The 17597-nt window shown below is 42.4% G+C and overlaps 2 protein-coding genes across 3 annotated transcripts in view; one reads left to right on the top strand and one right to left on the bottom strand.

The window, feature by feature from the left end:
- Positions 1 to 11445, top strand: part of HIGD1C (HIG1 hypoxia inducible domain family, member 1C) — a 15726-nt gene extending 4281 nt beyond the window's left edge. The window contains exons 2-3 of the mRNA XM_011930666.1: positions 2540 to 2674; positions 11381 to 11445. Coding sequence (XP_011786056.1) covers positions 2540 to 2674; positions 11381 to 11445 — 200 coding nt within the window. The remainder of the gene's footprint in view (positions 1 to 2539; positions 2675 to 11380) is intronic.
- A 4587-nt stretch (positions 11446 to 16032) lies between these two features.
- Positions 16033 to 17597, bottom strand: part of SLC11A2 (solute carrier family 11 (proton-coupled divalent metal ion transporter), member 2) — a 48282-nt gene continuing 46717 nt past the window's right edge. For both annotated transcript variants that reach the window (XM_011930664.1, XM_011930665.1), the window contains one exon: positions 16033 to 16828. In XM_011930664.1, coding sequence (XP_011786054.1) covers positions 16751 to 16828 — 78 coding nt within the window. In that variant the 3' untranslated portion in view covers positions 16033 to 16750. The remainder of the gene's footprint in view (positions 16829 to 17597) is intronic.

Here is a 17597-nt window from a genome sequence, read left to right as displayed (position 1 = left end):
CACTGCACTCCAGCGTGGGCGACAGAGCGAGACTCCCTCTCAAAAAAAAAAAAAAAGATGTCAATTCTCCCCAAGTTTATCTATAGGCTTAATGTAGTTCCTGTCAAAACCCCAGCAAGGTTTTTGGTAGACATAGACAAACTTATTCTAAATCTTATATGGAAAGGCACAAGTCCTAGAAAAGCTAAAATAATCTTTTTTTAAAAAAGACAAAGTGAAAAGAATCACTCTGGCTGATATTAAGGCTTACTATATCACTACAGTAATCAACACAGTGTGGTACTGATGGAAGGTCAGATGTATAGATCAATGGGAAAGAATAGAGAACCCAAAAAAATAGGCCGGGCACAGTGGCTTATGCCTGTAATCCCAGCACTGCAGGAGGCTGTGGTGGGCGGATCACTTGGGGCCAGGAGTTCAAGGCCGGCCTGACCAACATAGCGAGACATCATCTCTACTACAAATACAAAAGTTGGCCAGGTATGGTGGTGCACGCCTGTAATCCCAGCTACCAGGGAGGCTGAGGCACGAGAATCACTTGAACCCAGGAGGCAGAAGTTGCAGTGAGCTGAGATCGCATCACTGCACTCCAGCCTGGGTGACAGAGCAAGACTCTGTCTCAAAAGAAAAACAAACAAAAAAAAGGCACACACTTTTACTGTGCAAATGTTTTCTTACTGTGTATTTTGTCCTTGTCATATTCTATTACCTCTACCATATCCTCTTTTTTCTTTCTTTACTTGAGACAGAGTTTTGCTCTTGTCGTGCAGGCTAGACTGCAATGGTGCAATCTCGGCTCACCACAACCTCCACCTCCCAGGTTCAAGTGATTCTCCTGCCTCAGCCTCCTGAGTAGCTGGGATTACAGGCATACGCCACCATGCCTGGCTAATTTTGTATTTTTCGTAGAGGCAGGGTTTCTCCACGTTGGTCAGGCTGGTCTCCAACTCCTGACCTCAGGTGATCAGCCTGCCTCGGCCTCCCAAAGTGCTGGGATTACAGGCGTGAGCCACTGCGCCCGGCCCCATATCCTATAAATACACTCTTCTATTTTCTCCAGTTTTTGTTGTTGTATGTTTGTTTTGTTTTGCATTTAACTCTTACTTATCCAAAAATTTTTTTCAGGGTCTAGTGTGAAATACAAATCCAAGCTAGTTCTTCTCTATACCAATAAGTTGTACTTATGGCATTTATTAAATTATTCCTGTATCTGGGTTTTTTGTTATTGTTGCTTTGTTTTTTGTTTTGAAATTAAGTCTTGCTCTGTCACTCAGGCTGGAGTGCAGTGGCGCAATCTCAGCTCACTGCAACCTCCACCTCCTGGGTTCAAGTGATTCCCCTGCCTCAGCCTCCCAAGTAGCTGGGATTACAGGCATGCACCATCACGCCTCGCTAATTTTTTATATTTTTAGTAGAGATGAGGTTTCACCGTGCTGGCCAGGCTGGTCTTGAACTCCTCAAGTGGTCCACCTGCCTCAACTTCCCAAAGTGCTAGGATTACAGGCATGAGCCACCATACCTGGCCCAGTATCAGTTATCTGGCTATTTTTGTTTTGTCATGCATTAAGTTCTCAGTATTTTAAATCTTTTTCTAGAATCTTTCCTATTTAGTTGATGAGTTCTTTGTTTCAGCGCCAGTTACATAGAATCTTAGTTGTCACAGCAGTACATTCACCCCTTGACATTTGTAGGAAATACAGAAATATTTGTATGGGCTTCTGAACTTTTCTAGAATCACAGCTCTTGCCAGAGTTATGCTTCTTGTGCATATATTCATACCTTTTCGTCTCTCACTAAAGTTTATGGTTTCACTTTATATAGAAGAACAAATGTTTTCTCAGTCTACCGGGTTTACTCCTTATTTGGTAACAGGAAGAGACGAGTCAAGCCAAACACTCAAAAGCTGTGGGCACTGAGATGCTGGGTTAGTTCACTTACTGGCTAAGTGACTTGCCACAGATAACATTGTAGCATGCAGTTTGAAATCATACCTCAGGAAATTACAAATGACTAGACAAGTTACTATACTGTATGGTTCTAATTTTTCTGGGAAGAGTCAAAACTGCAAATATTGGACCCAAGAATATTAAGGGCTCATTTTAAAGTCTGGTAGATCAAATCCAGCTTGGTTCTTTGAAAAATGTTCTTTGCTGAAGTTTTTCCTGCTTATCTTCCAGGTTCTTATCCTGCAGACATTCTTTCATTTAACTCTCTAAGCACTTGAAAATTCTTGCCTGCTGTGTACTTAACCCATACGGTTTTTTTTTCTAGAGACAGGGTCTCGCTCTGTCACCCAGGCTGGAGTGCAGTGGTGCGATCATAGCTCACTGGCGCCTTGAACTCCTGGGCTCAAGGGATCCTCCTGCCTCAGTCTCCTGAGTAGCTGGGACTACAGATGTGTGTCACCATGTGTGGCTAATTTTTTATTTTTTGTAGAGATGGGGTCTTGCTATGTTGCCCAGGCTGTTTTCAAACTCCTGGTCTCACACGATGCTCCTGCCCCAGCCTTCCAAATAACCCATACTTTTAAAATTCACAGGTATAGCAGGCTTTGTGTCTGTGGTGTCCTATGGTCTTTACAAGTTAAAGTACAGAAGAGATCAGAAAGTGTCAATTCATCTTATTCACATGAGAGTTGCTGCCCAAGGATTTGTTGTCGGAGCTGTGACTCTAGGTAACCTGCTTAATTTGTATCTTATGTTCAGCTGTCTTTGAGAGTACATTTATTTTATTCATTCACAGTAGAAGATGAATATTGGGTTACAATGATATAATGAGAGAGGGGTAGGAAAGACTCATCTTCCCTTAGTTGAGGTTGTGGTCCAGTTGTGCGCTTAATTTTTTATGATTGCAGCTGACAAAACCCATGGTAGACAACTAGGGCAATGGGTTGTTCTCTTTAGTGAAGGGAGTGGTGAATAGTTCTTATCCTATAACTCAAGAGCAGCAGTTACAGATAGATCACAGCCTATATTGTGGCTGTGAGCCCCATCTCATGGCTAAGAGCAGCGATCGTATTTCCCAGCCTATCTGAACAGCAAATGTAGTTATTGGTTTAACTAGGAAGAAGACATTTTTAGAGCCCACAAATCTCAACTGCCTTCTTCTTTCCTTCCAAGTTTCAGCAATAGGCAAATCTTTTTTTATTAGTTCATAAATTAAGCAAGACCTACCAGTCAAATCCAAAGAAAAGGTATAAAATTGTCTTCATTAATTCAGGTTATACCCACAGCTAAATCAGATAGTTCTAACAAGAAGTCCATTTTAGGACCTAAAGTAATCTAAATTTGTTTGTTCTACATTAATGAGAACAGGTCACAATATTCTTAGGTGCCCTTCATGCTGTGCAGAGTGGAGTCATCCTGCCTAGGTTGGACATGATAGAATGATGGGCATGGGGCTTGCAAGGAAAGTTATATGGTAATAATCTTATTACTGTGAGCCGTAATGTGTTCCAAATACAGGAAGCCTTACTACAAAGTTACAGTCCTCCTTTTCATCATTCAGCAAACACTTATTGAATGCCTGCTATGTGCCAGACACTGTTTAGAAATATGACTCAGTCCCGGCCGGGCGCGGTGGCTCACGCCTGTAATCCCAGCACTTTGGGAGGCCGAGACGGGCGGATCACGAGGTCAGGAGATCGAGACCATCCTGGCTAACCCGGTGAAACCCCGTCTCTACTAAAAAATACAAAAAAACTAGCCGGGCGAGGTGGCGGGCGCCTGTAGTCCCAGCTACTCCTGAGGCTGAGGCAGGAGAATGGCGTGAACCCGAAAGGCGGAGCTTGCAGTAAGCTGAGATCCGGCCACTGCACTCCAGCCTGGATGACAGAGCGAGACTCCATCTCAAAAAAAAAAACAAAACAAAAACAAAAGCACAGAAGCATGGCGTGTAAGTGGAACCCTACATAGCTTGGTAGGTGAATCAGTGTTTGATGAGAAAAGCAAAACTACTAGTAGTAATGTTTAATGAGGGATTTATTACAGGTATTTGAACTCATATAATTATGAGGCTCTTGCTTATGAATCTGGAGCTTGGGCCTGAAGTGAGCAGGGAAAGGAATTAGAAAAGAAAGGAAAGTAGGTCAGGCACGGTGGCTCACACCTGTAATCCCAGCACTTTGGGAGGCCGAGGCAGGGGGATCATTTGAGGTCAGGAGTTTGAGACCAGCCTGGCCAACATGGTGAAACCCCATCTCTACTTAAAATACAAAAATAAGCCGGGAGTAGTGGTGCGTGCCTGTAATCCCAGCTACTTAGGAGGCTGAAGCAGGAGAATTGCTTGAACCTGGTAAGTGGAGGCTGCAGTGAACCAAGACCACGTTACTGCACTCCGGCCTTGGTGAAAGGCAAGACTCCATCTCAAAAAAAAAAAAAAAACAGAAAAGAAAGGAAAGTAGAAGCAAGAAAAATCCAGAACCTGCAAAGATGAGCTAGAACAATACACAGGACAGACTGGAACCCTTGTGGGTTTTCAGCCATCTCCAAGCCTCCACATTCACTGATGGAGATGAAATATAGAAAACGCCAATGCCTTTCATTCTGGAGCTAAACATGGAGCTGGCAAAGGGGTCAGGAAGGTGCAGGAGAAAATTCAGCAGGAGCCATAGTGGCTGTGCTCATGATTGCTGACCCCTGCCAATAAAGTGAGCCAGCACATAAGCAAAACTGTACTGCAACAGTGTCTTTCAGACACAAGAAGAATTTGACTGCTGCATCATTTCCACCTTCTAAATCTCATGCAGGATGTCTCTTGCACTAACCCTGGTAATAAAAGGAAAGGAATTCTGGAAAATGCAGTTACAGGTTACTTCAGTTGACATAATACAAGCCTACCACTGTCCAGCCCTTGTCAACTTGACATCCATATATACCTCTTTTAATTACCCTTAACTTCCAAATAAAGACAGTGGCAAAATCAGCCACCCCTTGTGTATCAAAAAGCATGCTAGTTCTCTCCCAAAAGAGGATACAGAATCCCTTCACACATCTCTGGATGATGCTGATTCCTCTTTGAGCTGAATCACATTCCCCTTTGATATGCTGTGACTTAAATCCTGAGATATAAGGTTGAATCCTATTAACACTTCTTATGTTAAATGATAGGTAAATGGAAGTGGGGAACAGAAAAAAACTTGGCTAATCTATACACAAATGCATCCATATCAAAATAACGAAGAAACACTCCTAAATATCACAGTCTGTTTCTGCAGCTGGTCAGATGATCATAGCTAGTATTATATCTGTATTCATCCACTACACATTTCATATCCCCTTTGCTTTCAGCATGTACCTTTGCTACTCATGGTTAATTGACTGGTGGGGTGACCCAAACCTTCATTCCTTCATGCCTAACCTGGATTATTAGGCATCCTGCTGTGTTGGATTTAGTTTTCCATTGTCTTCCATCACAGGACATGGGAGTACCAAGGAGTGCCCTAAAAGATATGATGCATTCCAATTTCCCCTTGATATTCAGGTCAAATTAATATAATGAACTAAAGTGATGTCCTGTGTGATGAAGAGATGATCAAGGTCCCTGCAGACTAGATTATGACACAGGGCTGGAGAGTACACAGAGCCCTGAGATTAGGCCGTGAAAGCAGACGGTGGGCCCTGCCAGGTGAAAGCAAATGCTTCTGATTATTTTTAGTAAAAGACATACAGAAAAAAGCACTCAACCAGATTAACAGCTGCATACCAAAAAGCAGATGTTATGTTGATTTGCTCCAGCAACAAAACCACATCTGGATAAGCAGAGTGACCACCTGATTAAGTTTACAGGAATAGTATCATTCTCCAAGATCCATCTGTCTTCTGTCAAATAGGCAAACTAAATGGGGATGTTTTAGGAATCACCACTCTGGTATCTTTTTTCAAAATCTTTTTGTAGAGACAGAGTCTCACTATGTTGCCCAAGCTCAAACTCCTGACCTCAAGCAATCCTCCTGCCTTGGCCTCCCAAAGTGTTGGAATTACAGGCATGATCCATTGCACATAGCCACTCTGGCATCTTTGAAGTCCTTGATGATGGCACTAATCTCTACAGTCCCTCTAGGAATAGAGTAATGCTTTTGTTTTACGTTTGTGGTATTTTTTGTTTTTGTTTTTTGAGACAGGGTCTTGCTCTGTTACCCAAGTTGGAGTATAATGGCATGATCATGGCTCACTACAGCCCCAAACTCCTGGGTTCAAGCAATCCATCCACCTCAGTCTCTTGAGTAGCTGGGACTACACGTGTGCACCACCATGCCTGGCTAATTTTTATTTTATTTTTTTGTAGAGATGAAGTCTTGCTATGTTGCCCAGGCTGGTCTTCACCTCATGGGCTCAAGTGATCCTCCCACTTCAGCCTCCCAAAGTGCTGGGATTACAGATGTCAGCCACCATGCCCAGCCACTGGTTTACTATTTTTCCTTCCACTTGGCTTTTCCTACTATAACAGCCCTTACTTTGCAGGTCAGGGGACCAGTGTAAGAATTCTGACAGTTGATGAGTATTCCAATTACACATTCCAGAACTGAGGAATAACAGATAGTGGGTTCAAGGACCCACCAGGCTTGACTATGAAGAAGACCCACAGCAAAACTCCATTAACCACCTGACCTCCATAAACCCCTACTTTGACTGGTAGGCCACACTAATTCTACCAAAGTAGAGATTAGTGTCAATTCAGAACTAGGATTCAAAAATCCCCCATAAATGTGATTATTTTCCCTTTGTTGGTGAACAGGTGCCCTGATAAATGAGCACAGGTCCCCTTTGGGGAAGGCTAGAAGGAAGACTTATAGTATATATATTTTTGTCTGTCGAACTAGGTCTTTCCTTAAGGGGATCTGGCTCCCTCTTCATCCAAGGGATTTCTGGGCCTGTGAAAATGACTCAATTCCAGGAAATGAGTCAATTCCTTGGCTCTTTATTGTGGTGATTTGAGTTAGACTTTTATTCACCAAACCTAGAGCTTTTCTGCTTCTGCCCACAACTTTCATTTCTAGGGATACTATAATCAGTTAGCCAATGCCAAAGATCTCTGTGGCTTACTTACACTATTCTGATGATACTTAGGCTTTGCTGCCCATCACAACAATCATGCTTTCCTTGTCTTTGTCAATCAAATGCTACCACTTGACCCCCATAGCCTCAGGATCCCATAATCCCCATTGAATTTAGGGAGCCCAGCAGTTCGCACTGTCATTTCTGGCATAGAGAGAACAGTCACCACAGGACTCTTGCCAGTGCTACCCTGACAAATGTCTTTCTCACAACATTAGTTTAGGGTGTGGGGAAGCAGGATAAATTCACCCTAACATACCAACCTCCCTCATACTTTGGATACCTACCTCTGTGGCAGTTTCTGTACCTCAGCACTACTGACATTTTGGGCTGGATTATTCTTGTTGTGGAGGATCGTCCCATGCATTGCAAGATGCTTAGCAGCATCCCTAGTCTCCACCCATGAGAGGCCAGTAGAATTTCCTCTCACCTCCACACCCTCAGTTGTGACAACCAAAAATATCTCCAGACACTACCAGATTTCCCAGGGGAACAAAACTGCCCCTGGTTGAGAACCATTACTCTACCAAGGAAGTTCTGGCATTTCAATTTCATTTAGTGGAGATTACCTTTTGGTCCAACTTTCAGTCATTCTCAGACAGGATAGAAGGACTGCTTCTATTGGCAAAGGAGTCTCACTAAAATGTAAGTGTTCAAAGACCCATTTCATTGACATCTGCCACATCTTCCCAATTTTCAGTGTCCCACTACTTCTAAAGCAATGGTTTAACTTTAACAGAAGTGACTCTGTGAGGTTGGGGATTGAACTGATATTGTGATGAGCCACTCACAGAATTCGGGAGGCCGAGGTGGGTAGATCACTTGAGGTCAGGAGTTTGAGACCAGCCTGGCCAACATGGTGAAACCCCATCTCTGCTTAAAATCCAAAAATTAGCCAGGCATGGTGGCACGTGCCTGTAATCCCAGCTACTTGGGAGGCTGAGGCAGAATCACTTGAACCCAGGAGGCAGAGGTTGCAGTAAGCCAAGATCGCACCATGCACTTCAGCTTGGGTGACAGAGAGAGACTCAGTCTCCAAAAAAAAAGAGAAATAGGGTCTTGCTTTGTCACCCAGGGTGAAGTGCAGTGGTGCGATCACGGCTCACTGCAGCCTTAAACTTCTGGGCTCAAGAGATCCTCCTGCCTGCCTCAGTCCCACATAGCTGGGACTACAGGTAAGCATCATTATGTCTGGCTAATTTTTAAATTTTTTGTAGAGGTGGGGTCTCCCTATGTTGCCCAGGCAAGTCTCAAATTCCTGGGCTCAAATGGTCCACCTGCCTCAGCCTCTCAAAGTGCTGGGATTATGGGCACGAGCTACCGGGCCTGGCCTTTATTTTTTGTAGAAATGAGGGTCTCACTTCATTGCCCAAGCTGGTCTCGAACTCCTGACCTCAAGCAATCCTCCCACCTCAGCCTCCCAAAGTGTTGGGATGACAGGCATAAGCCACCACACCTGACCTAATGGGTGATAATTTAAGAAACTATTTTGCTACTACATGCCATGGACTGTTAGCATCCTCTTTATAACTGAAAACATGGTCATTAATGCTTTTAAATCTAAACAGATCAGAGAACCAATTCCAGATAACCCAGAACCACTTCAGAGAAGCTATCATTCTGGTTCTGTTCCTCTGGAAGCACTTATAATTCCAAACCATATCAGTCAAGATGCAGACAAGCAAAACTACCAGTAGTGATATATAAAAAGCAATTTAGGCTGGGCATGATGGCTCACACCTGTAATCTCAGCATTCTGGGAGTCCGAGGCAGGAGAATCACTTGAGCCCAGGAGTTTGAGACCAGTCTGGGCAACATGGCAAATACCCTGTCTCTACAAAAAATTAAAAAGTTAGCCAGGCAAGTCGCATGCACCTGTGGTCCCAGCTACTAGGAAGGCTGAGATGAGAGGATGGCTTGAGCCCAGGAGGTCAAGGCTGCAGTGAACCTTGCTTGCACCACTGCACTCCAGCCTTGGCCACAGAGCGAGGCATTGTCTCAAATAATAATAGTAATCATAAAAGAAGAAGGAGGAGGAGGAGGAAGAACGGGAGGAGGAGGAGAAGAAGGGATTTATTAGAGAGATATGACCTTAAAACATTTTTGGAGTTGGCTAAACAGTTTATGTGAAGCTGTTGCTTATGTTTCTAATACTGGGGACTGAAGTCAGTAAGGCAACAGTTGGGAAGGAAAGATAAACTGGAATCTGCAAGGATGAGCTAGAACCCAAAAAGACAGAAGAGAACTTGAGTCAGACTCACTGCCTCCCAGTTTACCGTAATCTCCACTCCAGTTCCACCAATTCTCTTTTTATGCGGGGGGAGATAAGGTCTTGCTCTGTCATCCGGGCTGGACTGCAGTGGCGTGATCACGGTTCACTGCAACCTCAAACTCGTGGGCTCAACTGATACTCCCACCTCAGCTTCCCTAGTAGCTGGGACTACAGGCATGCACCACCATGCCCAGCTAATTTTTTTGTTTGTTTTGAGATGGAGTCTCACTCTGTCCGCCCAGGCTGGAGTGCAATGACGCAATCTCAGCTCACTGCAACATCCACCTCCCGGGTTCAAGCGATTCTCCTCACTCAGCCTCCTGAGTAGCTGGGATTACAGGCATCCACCACTACACCTGGCTAATTTTTGTATTTTTACAAAACTCCTGACCTCAAGTGATCCACCCGCCTTGGCCTCCCAAAGTGCTGGGATTACAGGCATGAATGAGCCACCACACCCCGCCCTAATTTTTTAATTTTTTTGTAGAGATGGGTCTCACTATTTTGATGAGGCTGGTCTCTAACTCCTGGCCTCAAGTGATCCTCCTCCCCTGGCCTTCCAAAGTGGTGGGATTACAGGCATGAGCCCCCACCACCCACCTGCGTTTATATTATTTATAAATAAAGGCACAGTTTGGCTGGGCATGGTGGCTCACGCCTATAATCCTAGCAATTTGGGAGGCCAAGGTGGATGGATCACCTGAGGTCAGGAGTTCGAGACCAGCCTGGCCAACATGGTGAAACCCCATCTCTACTAAAAATGCAAAATTAGCTGGGTGTGGTGGCGCATGCCTATAATCCCAGCTACTAGGGAGACAGGAGAATTGCTTGAATCTGGGTGGCAGAGGCTGCAGTGAGCCGAGATCGCCCCACTGCACTCCAGCCTGGGCGAGACAGAGAGACTCCATCTCAAAAACATAAAATAAGTAAATAAATACATATTTTGAGAGGCATGTTCAACATATTTACTTAGGTAAATTTGGAAAGTTTGGAGACCACCTACCTGTGCAACGTAGAAATCTCATACGTAAGGCCAGGCACAGTGGCTCACACCTGTAATGCCAGCACTTTGGGAGGCCAAGGCAGGCAGACCACCTGAGGTCAGGAGTTCAAGACTGGCCTGGCCAACATGGCAAAACCCTGTCTCTACCAAAAATACAAAAATTAGCTGGGCATGGTGGTGGGTGCCTGTAATCCCAGCTACTCGGGAGGCTGAGGCAGGAGAATCGCTTGAACCTGGGAAGCAGAGGTTGCAGTGAGCTAAGATCATGCCATTGTACCACTCCAGCCTGGGTGACAAGAGCAAGACTCCATCTCAAAACAAAAAAAAAAACAAAATGTCTTACGTACAATAATGAATATATGGGTTTCACACTCAGAAGAGGGATCTAATTTCAAGATCTGATGCCTTCATAACTGAGATGGGTATAGGCTGGTGGTGATGGTATGTGAGTGGTAGTTTAAATCTGTAACTCCCTAACTTGCTTTTGGGTGTGCACATTTGCTGACATCCTTGGAACTCACTAAAGCAGCTCCTCTCTTTCTTACCCTATTCCTCCTGGCTACTTCCCCCTTTCTGCATGCCCCAGGACTCTGTGGAAGCCATACATACCATCTGTCTAAACTCACAGCCAATTCACCCACTAGATCATAAATCCCTAGAAGCAGGAAGTCGATCCATTCACCATTTGTTTTCCTCGGGATACTGAGTACTAGTAGAGACTGAATAAATGTTTGCTAATTGAGATGACTACTATTTTAATCTTAACATCTGGAAATATTTTCCCACTTTCCTAACATTTCACCAATATTTTGGTGGCACAATAACATCATAAATTTAAGTTGATATTGATTTTAAAGGGCTCCTAGAGTTTTGTTTTTTGTTTTTCTCTAGAGTTACTTGTATGATCCAAACCAAAAACTCATAGGAAGGAGGGCCTTTGTTTGTTTCTGTTTAAATTGTGGGCTAGTTTCATAAAAATACAACAAGTGGAAGGAATTCAGTGTTTGTTTCCCATGGATACTCAACTGATACACATCCTTCTTTTTCTAGGTGTTCTCTATTCTATGTATAAGGATCACATTAGACCTCGATTCTTCAGTGAGTCCAAAAAATGAAGCTACACACTGGAAGCAAGAAAGACAAGAAGCTTCTGAAAACTATTTATTATGAAGAGTAAATTTTCAATATGTAGCCAATTTTACTAGAGAAGTGTTACAGAATGCTCATAGCCTTTGTATTTCAAGTCTCAATGTTTTAAGAAGTTGATTTCCAGATCAACAATCATAAACAGTCAACTCAAATATCCTGTGTTGATGTCTTTCAGAACCTAGGGCATGATTTTCTGACTTAATTTTTTTTAATTTTGTAGTTAGTGGCAGAACATAATCTGCCACTAATCTGTCAAACTAATGATAATCTGCCAAACCAATCTAAAAATTAATAGTTATACAATGGTTACAGAAGACTTCTCTTTTCTTTTTTTTTTGAGATGGAGTCTTACTCTGTTGCCCAGGCTGGAGTGCAGTGGTGTAATCTCAACTAACTGCAACCTCCACCTCTCAGGTTCAAGTGATCCTCCTGACTCAGGCTCCCGAGTAGCTGGGATTACAGGCGCCCGCCACCACACCTGGCTAATTTTTGTATTTTTAGTAGAGATGGGGTTTCACCATGTTGGCCAGGCTGGTCTCAAACTCCTGACCTCAGGTGATTCTCCCGCCTTGGCCCCCCAAAGTGCTGGGATTACAGATGTGAGCCACCGCGCCCAGCCACAGACTTTTCTATATCCATGTTAAATGTGACACCCTATTCATGACTTAATTCTCCCCAAATAGGGCAAAGTAATTTCAGTTTCATAAACTCCTCTTTAGAATGGGTAATAATTACATCAGAGGAGAACAGTCATGTTGTTATATAAAGTTGGTTCACCACTTTACATCTCATTCTTTTTTTTTTTTTTTTTTTTTTGAGATGGAGTCTTGCTCTGTCGCCCAGGCTGGAGTGCAGTGGCCGGATCTCAGCTCACTGCAAGCTCCGCCTCCCGGGTTCACGCCATTCTCCTGCCTCAGCCTCCCAAGTAGCTGGGACTACAGACGCCCGCCACCTCGCCCGGCTAGTTTTTTTGTATATTTTAGTAGAGACGGGGTTTCACTGTGTTAGCCAGGATGGTCTTGATCTCCTGACCTCGTGATCCGCCCGTCTCGGCCTCCCAAAGTGCTGGGATTACAGGCTTGAGCCACCGCGCCCGGCCCTACATCTCATTCTTATACAGAAACTTGACCATTTTACCGCAAACACATGTTTAACATTTAAATATTTTTTATTCATTTTTAGACTTTAAAGTATTTCTAAGAATACAAAGGTAAACTGCAAACAAATTTCTTTTTCCTGAGATGGCAAAAAGGATTTAGTCCAGAAGTGCTATTGCTAATGTGGTATGACACTGCAGAAAACACAAGAAACCAAAGCAGATGTTAAAGGTTAAGTATACCTGTGGCCTTGAACTCCTCTCTAACTGCCCTCAGGGTCTAAAAAATTAACTAGGCTTTGCTGAAGACATAACTGCCTTGACTTAAGCTTAATCTCAAAGACTCCACGCCTAGGAGAGAAAAAAAAAGTCACTGAAATAAAATCAAGAATATATGCAAGGTAAGATGATTTCTGATGGGTACTTCCTTTTCCTCAGCGTTTCCTGTAATGGAGGTTTACGCTGACAAGAAGGTGAAGTCCAGTATTTGGGGACAAGAAAGATGTAAGAATATATGAAAATATGTCTGCGCTCTGGATATTAACCTACTGTTCTGTGTATGATATACATTTTTCTCCATCGGCACAGATAATTATTTTAAAAGTTGTCAACTGTATCCATCATGAAGCTCTTCTAGTGCTACCAACAAGTACATATATTTTGGTCAACACTGTCCTCTTTGGAAAATAGGCAAGGAAAGAATCCAACTGCTTTATTCCATTAAAGTAAATATTCCAACAGCTGGATCTAATATGTTCCATTAAGTTCAGGAAAACTGAGGACAGCTGGCATAGAAATAACTCATCCTTTCATGTTGGTTGTGCAATGAAAAGTATTTTCTGACCAGGCTACTAGAAATATTCTACCTTCTCAATATGTACTTAGCACTAAAAATAAATTAAGAGTTTAATTAGAAACTAGCTTTTCTTACAAAACCCAATAGGTTCCACAATTTTGTAATCTTACTCTGAGAGAGCTAAAGTAATATATTTGTTGCTTGAAAAAAAGCAATGCAAAGTATTCACTTGTTAAGAGTAGCTATGCATGAGAACCTACAAATTGTGTTTACATTAAAATAAAATCACATTTGGAGAAAAGTTAGGAAGTATGCAGGATGTGAATTTACCCACTTCAGCTTGGGTAAAGTGGGAGGGTCACTGAATAAAGACCCTATAAACAGATAACATAACAATACTTGAATTTGCAAAAGACTTCCTGGGCAGAGTTTTAGTAGCCTCATGTTGTAATGTCTGAAATTGAGAAGGCTGTTTATATCAGCTACTAAAACTCCTGCCTCTCTTACTAATGAAACTACTTTATATGCCTGGATACACTCTACCTGCCTTTTATATTAGGCTGGCACACATTTATGTAGCAGTGACTGCTCAGTAACAATTACTTAATTGCACTTTTTCTGACATTCTGTGTAAACATTGTCAGAGCATCCTTTTACAGACTGACTCCATAGTGTTGAATGGCAGGAATTAAGTGAATGCACTCAGGTTATTCTTAAGATTGAATATATTAATATCTGCATAAGTACACTTATAGTAATCCAGATTTATATACCACAAATTGGAGAGTGAGTAAATATTCTTAACTTAGAAAAAAGCTTACCCAAGACTCACTCTTAGTTATCAACCTCCTCTACTGGCTTTGACATGATTCAGTTTGTTATGAAATTTTCTGATTACAGGAGTTGTGTGACCTGAAGGGTACACTTGTCAACCTGTATTCTCTGTTCCTAGTAACATACAGTTAAGGACTGGAAAAGAGCTATAGAAATTCCATAAGTACTTAACGAACCACCTCACCTTTCTATGAGTTTCACAACAGGATGTTTTTATTTTTTACCTTACTTTCCCCAACACTCTCTGGTAATGAAATGACTGAGAAATAAAACCGCCCAGGGAGGTGGGGGAAATCCAACAAACTGGTTAATCTAGAGTTGTTGTCCTGTATAAAGAAACCAAAACACTAAAACTTATTTTAAGAGTCTCTTTTTCAAGTAAAAGCATATAATTGATGTTAATTCAGTCTCAATTTTAAGATCAGAAGGACTATAACCTGAGTTGCAGGGTTGGCTGCTCTTATTATCTGAAGTTTCAGGAGGCCCTGAAGTAGAAATGAGGAAATTTTAAAGTGTCATTTTAGAGATACCCCTGCCTCTTTAAGGGCCAAACAATTATAAACGAAGATAGGCAATGTCTGGATTGTTTAAAAAGTTTTATTGAAATGTAATAAGTTCTAAAATATGGCAGAGAGGTCATATATTTAATGCTGAAAGGGGAAAGTGATGCTCAAAGTCACACAAAGGCTGCAGGATTTGCTGACTCAACACCTCTGGGGCTAGAAAAAAATGAGGAGTGGGCTGGATGTGGTGGCTCACGCCTATAATCTCAGCACTTTGGGAGGCCAAGGCCAGCAGAGCGCTTGAGCTCTCAAGTTCAGGACCAGCCTGGGCAACATGGTGAAATCCCATCTCTACAAAACATACAAAAATTAGCTGGGTGTGGTGGTGGGTGCCTGAAGTCCCAGCTACTTGGGATGCTGAAGTGGGAGGATGGCTCAAGCCCAGGAGGCAGAAGTTGCAGTGAGCTGAGATGACACCACTGCACTCCAGCCTGGGCAACAGAACAAGACCCCCTGTCTTAACAACAAAAAAGGCTGGGTGCAGTGGCTCACACCTGTAATCCCAGCACTTTGGGAGGCTGAGGCAGGCAGATCACTTGAGATCAGGAGTTTGAGACCAGCCTGGGCAACAAGGTGAAACCCCATCTCTACTAAAAATGTGATGCCTGTAATCCCGGCTATTCAGGAGGCTGAAGGAGGAGAATCACTTAAAGCCGGGAAGTAGAGGTTACAGTGAACTGAGATCACGTCATTGCATTCCCACCTGGGCGACAGGGCAAGGCTCTGTCTCAAAAAAACAACAACAAACAACAACAACAAAACAAACAAACAAAAAAACCCAAAAAGAATTAAGGAAACAACTTCCTGGTTAGGAAAGTGGGTGAAAAAAAAAATTCTCTACATGTAGGCAAGCAGTTTGTGATATGTGGACTAATCTTCCAAATCTCACTCTAGTACTAATCTCATGCCACTTGGTATAAATAGGTATTTTAAAGTGAAATGTTTAGCATTCCCTAGGAGATTCAACAATACAAATATTAGCCACTCCTAGAAATAGACTTTGGACCTAGAAATGGTGTTTGCTATGTTAATGGGAATAGTGGGAAGAAAATACATTGGCAGACTATACAAATATTAGAAGGAAGATAAATATCTTCACTATCTTATGTCAGGACTTACAAGTTAAATGTTAGAAGTTTCTTCTTTTTCTGCCTAAAACCTGAATGCCAGAATGAGCTGAGTTACAATGCAGCAGGGAAAACTGATCACTGGTTAAAGTGTGGTTTCTGGATCTTGTTACTGAGTATTAAAGCTCTTTGGCAAATGCCTTCATATCTGTTTAATGACTAGAAAACAATTCAAGAAAAGTGACAACAAAGACAATAATTACAAAACAGGCTGATAACCAGGGTTAATTATGATTGCCAAATAGAAGAAATGTTTTTTAAGAAATGATGTGTTAATATGATGTGTTAATATCAGTAGATACAAAGGATATAATCTGGTTGATTAAAATCAAAGTGAAATTTAACTGACATAGTAAAATATCACTTTACAAGATAGTCAATTTGACCGGTTCATTGTGAAGAAGAGCATTATTCTCTTTCCTTTCTCACTTGTGATCCAGACAAAACAAATATCTGATTTATCGAAACAATATTTAAAAAAAAAAAAATACAAAAGCTCTATCAGTGTCATATAACCCTAAAACTCTACCCAAACTGAGATGCTCAGGTTTACATAAATATATATACATATATATCTTTTAAATCCCAGAGTCCAAGACACAAGCCCATAGGGGTGTGTGGCCCTCAGAGGCCAATTGTTTAACTCTGGGAGTGTAAGACTGTTGTGAGGTGGGTGGTCTCTGACCTACATTTATAGCTGTCAGTTTTGAACACCCTTCCCATGAGGAAATCTTTGCCTTTTGTTCAAAACGTTTGAACAAAACTCACCTCTGAACTAACAGAGATGTTAACAGGACACCTGGCACAAAAAGAGCTTAGAAAAACGTGTTCTCATAGAGTCTCTCAGGCTGTCAGTCATCTAGACACAAGTGAGTCAGCATCCATGGCGTTCAGAAGATAGAGTTCAGGCTGAGCTGTCAATCCCAGACGGCACTAAGGAAAAAAAGATGGAAGAGGGTTAGACTGATTTTCACGTATTTATTGAAATCAGCATTTAAGTACCTATAATTAGCAGCACATCAATTTAGGCCTTTTTTCTGTACTGCTATGTTGATTTTTATTTCAGAAAAGAAATGGCTTACAGATACATACATGAATGGTTTCTGATATGCAAAATAACAGGTAGGAGCTGAAATAGTTAAGGACTAAGATGGTACCAAATGTTCTCAGCAAAATTAGCACTCTGACTATTCTTGTGACACAGTCTGCCTCAGGATGGGTGCTTCAAATCAGGATAAGAACAAACATGCAGAATGCTTTTGTATTTTACTACGGTGTGAATTAGAAATCAAATTTCCAATGGTTTCAGTCCTGAGCCCTATTATCCTTTGGCACTGGAGCAGAGAAAAGTCTTTCATTTAAAAAACAAAAACATGAAATGGCATGTACTAAGAGGGAGAAAGATGACCTATGGATCCCATATGTTTGTCAGGCTGAATAAGAATCACCGAAGCTGCTTTTAAAACACAATTCCCGGCTGGGCCCAGTGGCTGACGCCTGTAATCCCAGCACTGTGGAAGGCTGAGGCGCGTGGATCACCTGAGGTCAGAAGTTCAAGACCAGCCTGGCCAACATGGCGAAACCCCTCCTTGACTAAAAATACAAAAATTAGCAGGCCATGGTGGCCCATGCCTGTAATCCCAGCTACTCAGGAGGCTGAGGCAGGAGAATCACTTGAGCCTGGGAGGCAGAGGTTGCAGTG

Source organism: Colobus angolensis, unplaced genomic scaffold (genome assembly GCF_000951035.1).
Source record: "Colobus angolensis palliatus isolate OR3802 unplaced genomic scaffold, Cang.pa_1.0 Scaffold87, whole genome shotgun sequence".
NCBI classification, from domain to species: Eukaryota; Metazoa; Chordata; class Mammalia; order Primates; family Cercopithecidae; genus Colobus; species Colobus angolensis.
This window is presented reverse-complemented; position numbering and strand designations above follow the sequence as displayed.